Source organism: Candoia aspera, chromosome 1 (genome assembly GCF_035149785.1).
Source record: "Candoia aspera isolate rCanAsp1 chromosome 1, rCanAsp1.hap2, whole genome shotgun sequence".
In the NCBI taxonomy this organism is placed as follows: Eukaryota; Metazoa; Chordata; class Lepidosauria; order Squamata; family Boidae; genus Candoia; species Candoia aspera.
The window spans coordinates 330,855,064-330,863,334 of NC_086153.1; the positions used below are offsets into that span (position 1 = coordinate 330,855,064).

Here is an 8,271-nt window from a genome sequence, read left to right on the forward strand (position 1 = left end):
CCAAAAAAAAATCAAATTAAACAAAACCAGTATCTCTCCCATTTCATTCTGGAACACCATCTACACCTGCAGAGAATACACAAGCAGGGAAGCTGTGGCCCTCCAGATACTGCTGAATTTAAAAATTCAGCTTCCCTTACTGGCTCTGCTGGTGGGTTTCTGGGAATCATAGTTCATCATCATCATGAGAGCTGATGCTGTTTCCGTTTAAAGATACCATATCCTGCTAAAAATTCTGGGAAATCTAACTTTCCTTTGACATCATTTCAGCAGCTCACCTCCCCCAATGTTTTCAAACAATATTAGAAGCTAAAAATACTCAGAACTTAGAAGCAAGTAACTTGGGGTGATGGACATGTGCCTACAAGGCTGGAAGTGGTGAAACCCTGTGAGTGACCAACACAAAGCAGCCATGAGCCCCCCACCCACCCCCAAAATAACCCTCTGTATTCTCCAGATAGATTGGGGCTATAATCCACTAGAAATTCTTGTTGTGATATCAATACAAGCTGAAAAAACCTTATCTAAATGCAGCTCCCTGTTCCTAGGACAGGCACCAGAGGGCACTCACAACACACATTTTGAGGATCAGCTGCCTCGCCTTTAAAGCAGGGAGTAAGAGCCTAAAGTGAACCCCACCCACCCCCCAAAAAACAGTCAAGACAAATTTTTTTTCATCTCCTGCACAGGATTTTACTGCACTGTGGAATGTGATGATATATCAAGGGAGGGGGGGGGGAAAGGAAGGACCTAAGAATCCCTCTCCTCAAAACAAGAGTTGAGCAGGATTCAATATTAACATAAATATGATAGGGAGAAAAGGAAATGCTGCCAGGGGAGGAGGAAAGAGAATGAAGCCTGTCTGGGCAAAGTTCAGTCCAAAGTCTATGGCAAATCCCAACGACTGAGATCAGGGGTGAGCTGGGGAGAAGCCGGTGTGGGCTCTCTAACACCTCCACCTCTGAGATCCTGTCGCTTTAAAAAAAGTTCCGTAAAGGATGGGTATCCAGAGTTCAAAGGCACAGACTAGAGACGCCCCGCCCCCTTTGAGACCCCGATTCCCTTTGCGGCCCAGGAAGTCCTAATCGCCAAACTGCGTCCATGTGCCGCCGCACCCCGGCTTTGGAGGGCCACAGAAGGCCTTCCCGATTGCTCCTTCCCCTTCCCTCGACCGGTATCAAGTTTCTGTCCAATGCGGGGGAGCAGGGGGGACAGGCTGAGAGAGGCGCCGGGGCATCCTCCTCGAAACGGCAGTTCGCGCGTCGCACCTCGGGACGGAAGGAAAGGGCCGCGGGTGCCTCCCACGCTTCTCCTCGGCTCGCTACGCCGCCAGGCTCAGAGAGCGCGCCTGCTAGGACGGGGCCTCCCCTGGCGGGTCATCGAGGCGCGTCGGCGGGGGCTTCGGGTCCCAGAGCAGCGAGCGAGCGCGCTCTTTCCCTGCCGAGGGGCCCTTCAGTAGGCCGGGACCTGGTGGGGCTGCTGCTGCTGCTGGGGTAAGAGCTGGCAGCCGCTGTTGACGTGGCTGAGCACTTTCTGCTTGAGCTGCGCCACCTGCTCCCGGAGGAGGTTGGCCGTCGAGGCCAGTTCGGTGTTCTGGCTCTTGAGGCTCTTGACTTTCTCCTCCAGACGGGAGATACGCTCCAGCTTCCGCCGCCGGCACTTGGACGCCGCGATGCGGTTGCGCAGCCGCTTGCGCTCTGCCTTGATGCGCTCCTGCGTGTCCATGTCGATGGGCGACAGCGGCGGGCTCTCGCCGAAGCTCGCCACCTCCGGGACGATCTGAGGCTCGTCCTTGAGCGACGGGGGCGGCTGCAGCCGAGGGTGCGCCTGGTAAGCCCCCTCCGTCGAGTAGCTGGCCGCGACGGGGAACGTGCTCAGGTTGGCGTACACCGGAGGCTCAGCGGGCGGCGGCTGCTGCTGCTGGGCCAGGCTGGCCGCCGGCGGCAGCTCCCCGCCGACAGGGCCCGCGCTTCCCAGCTGGTTCTGGTTGTGCAGGTCCTCCAAGGCTTTCACAAAGCCGGCAGCAAACTCCTGCTCATCGGGGGCGCCTCCGCCGCCGCCTTTAGGAAAGTGGAATTGGGTGCCGCCGCTGGTCGGCGTCGTCGTCACCAAGCCGTTCGACTGGATGATCAGGCGCTCCAACTCCGGCGAGGCCAGCTTCAGGAGGCCCAGATCCGGGGAGGCTAGCAGCGTCTGGCTTTCCCCTGGCGGCGGCGGCTGCTGCTGCGCGGAAGGGGCATTGGCGGCGTGACCGGAGGGCGCCTTCAGGCCAGACACCACCTGATCGCTCAGCGCCAAGGCCAAGCCGTCTTTTTTCATCATGGTGCCGTCGAGAAGGGGTTGGAGGAGGCTGCCGCCGCCGCTGCTACTGCTGCTTCGGGAGGAAGGCGCTGTCGCCGACGCTGCCAGAGCAATCAATACATCGTCATGGTAGAAAGGTATTTCCATCCTCTTCCCCCCCGCAGGCCGCGGAGGGGGGGTAGCCACCTATGGTCGCCCCAGCGGAGACCTCGGGAATCTGGGACGGGGAGGGTCCCCAGTTGCGCGCCCGACGTGAAGAGGAGGAGCGTCGGGCTTCTTCCCGGGCAGCGCTTTGTTAGACACCGCGGCCGCCCCCACGAAGCCACCGAGCGCCGAACCCCTCCGCCTCTCTTCTGCGCGCGTTCAAGACGCTCGCCTTCCTCTGGGAGGTCCCTTTATACCTTCCGCCGGCCCGATGAGCTCACCGTACCCGCCTCCCATTGGCTGAAGATGACGTCTGGGGAAGCTGTTTTGCATTAGGGGCGGGGCCTATGTGAAACTACGTCCAGCCCCCCCACCCACTTTTCTTTCTCTTTTCACTCTCTCTTTCTCTCATTTTCTTTCCCTCCTGGCAGGCCCGTCTCCGAGGCGACCGGCTCCATAAACTGCATACAACAGCGCACGGCCTCTTGGGCTGATGTCATCATGAGGGCGGCCACGCACGCGGGGCTTGCTTCGAGGGGGGAAGGAGGAGGAGCTTGTGAATGCTTCTGCTTCTCCGCCCCCCCCCTCCCCGGTTGGAAAGTTAATTTTGCACGCCCGATGGAGATCGGCTTTCTTGCAGCTGCGTGAACAGGGGAAGAGAAGGGAAAGAGAAGTTCCCTGCCCCAAGGGGCTTGCAAACCGAAACTCTAACCGCAGGAAATAGAAGCCAGTAAAAGACAAAGGCAAACCGCAGGATGTTTGAACTGGCTGACAGTTATTCATATAATGGGTGCTGATTTTCCCCTTTTTTGGCGGAGCGGGGGGATGTTTTATGCCTTATATCTCCTTACCTGGTAAAACACCTGGGAAATTCTGATCTTTTTTATGTATAGTTGTTGTCAGATCAGTGTGATTCAGTCTCCTTGAATGTAGCTAAACTTTGTGATACTGCCTGTAAAATTAGGCAGCCTTTGATTGTCCACCGATGAACCCACCACCAATTGTACTATTTTATCTTCTTTTGTTTTTACTTTATTTTTAATGTGTTTCAGTTTGCAATTCTGCTCAGCGACCATAATAAAAATCCATCCTTCCTTCCTTCCTTCCTTCCTTCCTTCCTTCCTTCCTTCCTTCGTGAGTAGCCAGGAGCGTACTAGTTGGAGAAATGCAGAATATAAATTTGCGAAACAAAATAACAAGAAAGAAGGGGGGGGGATGTCTGGAGCATGATAGGGAGGATGCTACAGGTCACGGGGCACCAAGGATGGATGTGGGTTAAGGCCATAGGGCAACCTTTCCCCATCTCCTGCCTTTGTCAACTATTTATTCCGTGTGCTGGGTAGGAATTACCATAGTTAAAGCTCAACACATCTGGAGGGCACCTGGTTGTGGAAAGTTGTGGGAATGATGGGGTCTGTGCACTAATAGTGCCAACTTGTGGCATGCTGTGGAACACCAATCTTTACCCTCATGAGTTCTCATTAGATAATTAACATTTATAAGCCAGCCCAATCCATATGGATTCTGGGTGACATACAATAGTGCAATATACAATAAAACTCAGAACTATTTAAACAGTAAAAATCAGCAGGTGCATCAGTTGAGGAAGGGTCAGAAACGGTCAACATGGCATGCACAACCACCATCTTGATTTTTTTTTTTTATGTCCCTGACAATCAGCTACCGGTGATGGTCATCCAAACCAAACTAAGAGCCAAAAGTTCACAGGAATATTACTAATGAATAGTACTAATTTAAGTTGGTTCTTGAAAACTAGGATGGCTGGTGCACCCTGTGCTTCTGGGGGGTACCAGAGTATGAATGCCCCATACTTCGACATAATAAGACAAGAGTCCCCATTCTTTTAGAGTTGGTAGCATTGGGAATTTTGAGAGCATGTTGACAAAATGGCTGATGGGTTTGCTTGTTCACAAAATGGTTCCCACAGTGGCCATGGGATGCTAGAGGTACTAGATTTGAAACTACAGTAATCTGGACACCTACTAGATGGCAGCTGAAAGCACCTAGTGATTGCCCGGAGGTTTTTAATTCCTGTGTTATTCACTGCCCTTCCACATGCCAGCTTCCCTTTATCTTGTTCTGGGCAAAGAAGACCATTTCTAACAAAGCACCTGCCATACCTCTTATGGCTGGTATTTTGCTTTATGATAAGCCACTTGTTAGATTAAAAGATAAATATTCCATATTTTCAGCATATACACCTCTCTGGCTAGCTAACAATGATAAAAACTTGAGTCAGTTTAAAAGAGAGGGGGAAAGAGAGAAGGGAAGGTTGAAAAAAATCACATCAACTCTACAATGGAGGCCTCACATTGAGGATTCAGCCAATCTCCCCCACCCTGAAGGGCTCAGCCTTCCTTGCCTCCAGCAGTAGGGCCAGCAGTATAGAGGGAGGGGTTCCCCTGGGAGGGCTTGAATGATGTAGGGGGGGGGGAGAGACAGGGTTAACCCAGAGCAGATGTGAGGATTTGGCCAAGATCCCATTTTTTTTTGCAATTGGAGCCAAAGCCGTCAGCCCTTCTGCGCAATGAATTCATTAGGCAAAAGTGCAGAAAAGCAAATAGCACTGGTACAATTAGTTCCACATGATGGGGGAGCTCTCTCCTTCTCTGGGGTGCGGAAAAAGATGGCTTCTGATGAATTTTAGCCTGTGGGTAAAAGGTGGGAATTGCCCCACTTGGTCTGATGTACAAGGTGACTGCTCCCAGTTCTGCTTTGAGCAAATATATGGGGCTGGGTGGGTTAATAGAGTTGCCTTTTTGTTTTCCTAGAACTCCAGGGCTTGTGAGGAGGAGTAAAAAACACTGCAGAAAAACTTTAAAACTGTCCCCAAAGAAAGAGGCGAATCCCTCGCGCTCTGTCAGCAGAGATACAGAATTTAAAACACCATCTTCCAAAGAGCTAAGCGCACTGAACCTCATGGAAATGTGTGGGCCAACTGAGAATTGGAGTCCAACACATCTTCCCTACATTGTGGAAGACCTGTCAGTTTGTTGAGGAGGTGTTGAATGTTTCTTGAGCATGGGAACAGATCATGGTAAAAGATTTATAACATTTCATTTATTTATTTTTTATTTATTAGTCAAATTTATCACCGCCCATCTCCCAAAAGGGACTCTTTTGCATGTTTGGAGCAGCGTTTCTCAACCCTGGCAACTTTAAGATGTGTGGACTTCAACTCCCAGAATTCCCCAGCCAGCAGCCCCAAAGCTGCTCTATCTCCTACCATCTTCTTCCTTTGTCCTACTCCTATTGAAGACCAAGAAAATGAGACTTCAGCAGGCAGGAAGAAACGGTAAAGTTTCTCTTCTCTCTGTAGCAACACAATCATTGTCAAACTGCCTCAAATCCAAATTGCATTCAGGTTTAAAAGTAGGTCTTCAGAGGTTTCCTAAGCCTGCCATAAGTTAAACCATGGAATTTGCTAAGTTTCAGTCTGGCATTATGACATCTGGCCAAGGTACAACTGCCAGGTTATCAGCAGATGGTTGTTGGAAAGCAGCATAATGATGGGGGGGGGGCAGCCTTTTAGTAGTTGGACACTTCACTAAATTAAACATGGGCTGAAGAGAGGCAATGATGCCAAATGGGCATATTTTTACTGTTTTATTTTAGAATTGATTTTTTTGTTGTTTAACCTACTAATAGAGTTTACACTGTAGTTTTAACATGTTTCTCGCCTCAAAATGGCAAGAAACTGTCAGTAAAATGTAGTGGCATGGTTTAAAGGGGAACTAGGGCTGTAAAAAGGGACTTCAGAACGGGTGGTTATTCACTACTGATTCCAGCAGATCAGGTTGGTAGTTAGTTTTTTTCTTCTTCCCAGAATTGGCATTGATCTTATTCAGCTCATCAAAATCCTTCCAAAGCATTATTTGGGATTGCTTGCTAGAGCTGGTTCTTGTATTCTTGGGGACTAGAAGCTTCACTTTTAAATGGAAGCTGGAATTTTCTGTCTCTGACTATTTTAGATGGTTAAAGACAGATCTAGAAATATTTTCAAACATACAGTCCTTTATTTTAAAGGCATCCAAGTCAAATGGTTTAATGCCACTTCTTTTTTGGTGTTGAATTCCACAAACTAGGAAGACTGTTCTTTAGTCCATCTTAATTTGCCAGACTTGTCTCATAGGCAAAGACAGAAGCAGTCTTTGTAGGCCCCCTTGACGCTAACTCCACCCTCCTGGGCCATCTGCTCCTCTTGGCTCCGGGAGATGTGTGGATAGGACAAAGAAAGGCAAGAAGCACATGGAGAAGTGACATTTGGTGGATTTGGGGGGTGGGGGGTTAGACCCAGCTGCCCCATATGGAATTGATTATGAAGACATCCTGGACTGTTTGTGTTTGTCTTTGGAGACAAAGAGGAGCAGTCTCTAGCACCATGGACAGTCTTGCTGAGAACAACAGTTTTTACAGAATTGCTTATCTTTGAAGAAATTGGGGTGCACCAAGAAAGCTTCTGCTTTGGGGTGATTTGGGTGTCTTTCTGAGTACTTCTTCCAAACCAGCCTAAAGCTGGAGGTATGACATACATACATACATACATACATACATACATACACATTCCATTAATCGTGTCTGATTCTTGGAGACTGCCTGGACCAGTCCCTGCAGTTTTCTTGGCAAGGTTTTTCAGAAGTGGTTTGCCATTGCCTCCTTCCTAGGGTTGAGAGAGAGTGACTGGCCCACAGTCACCCAGCTGGCTTTGTACCTAAGGCAGGACTAGAACTCACAGTCTCCCGGTTTCTAGCCCAATGTCTTAACCCCTACACCACACTAGTTCTCTGACCAATAAAATACAGCACACTGAATATTGTCTTCTGCTCCCTCCATCCTTCTGGTCAGTTTCATTGAAAATGTTTCTGGAGGATCTGCTTAGATGTGAAGTTGTGTTTGTGTATTTGGGTGGCTTCTAGAGAACCTCTGGCTTCAGGAAATTCATTCTGCCCACCCCCCACCCCCCACCCCCACAAGATTCTGCATTTCCCCCCAACTCAGACCACATGTTGTTTTCAGTGGGGAAAATGTGATCTCTTCCCCCTACACAGGAAGAGTGGCAGTTAGGTCTGTGTGCATGCACATGTGTTGGAGTGGGTGAGGAGCGCCAACGCCCTGAGAGATGACCACTGGCTTGGCAGGCACAAGTTCCCATGCTCAAACCTCATGTAGAAGATGGGAAGTGCTGCCTGCCTGAAGGGCTAAGCAATCTCTGCCAGTCAGAACAAATAGTTCTGGACAAGATAAACTAATGGTTGGATTTGCAATAAAATAGCTTCACATGTGCACAGAGTAAGACAGTGTTGCAGGAAACTTGCTGGCTAATGCTCAACGCCAGCTTTAAAACAAAAAGCAATCAGCTTGCTTCAGACAATGTGCTAAAGTGGGGGGAGGGGCAAGGGGGCATTGTGCCTGTGACATTGTGGTTAGGACCAGACATCTGTACCATGTTTTCTGTTGGCTTAGCACATTATATGAATCAGTGCATTGTAAATCACAGTTTATGGCTCAGTGTCTTATGAAAAGCAAGCCCCTTGTGGATTTAAAACACCATGGTTAAAAAAAACAAACCTTGGGTTACTGCTGAAAGAAAGGCACGGAGCTGCTTGTGGAAGCCACTGTGTTTCTCACTATCATTCCTTGGCCACTGAATAATTCCCCCATCCGTCAGATTAAGCTGCCAAGTCACAGGCCTGCTAAAGTGCAAGACTGTGTCCCCTTTTATTGCCATTCACTCATACCCATCTGTTGATTGACTGACTGATGCCAAGTTCCAAACTTTCTCTTCACTGTATGATCTTCTGCTTT

The 8,271-nt window shown here is 49.5% G+C and overlaps 1 protein-coding gene across 1 annotated transcript; it reads right to left on the minus strand.

Moving 5' to 3' along the window:
* Positions 1-1,093: 1,093 nt before the first annotated feature.
* JUND (JunD proto-oncogene, AP-1 transcription factor subunit) lies at positions 1,094-2,688 on the minus strand. Its single transcript, XM_063290682.1, has one exon. It carries the CDS (start codon positions 2,446-2,448, stop codon positions 1,453-1,455), a length of 996 nt encoding a protein of 331 aa, XP_063146752.1. The 5' UTR covers positions 2,449-2,688; the 3' UTR covers positions 1,094-1,452.
* Between the last annotated feature and the right edge of the window lie 5,583 nt (positions 2,689-8,271).

Excerpts from the sequence above, each read along its gene's own strand:
- JUND (XM_063290682.1), bottom strand. The coding sequence starts at position 2,448 with ATGGAAATACCTTTCTACCATGACGATGTATTGATTGCTCTGGCAGCG.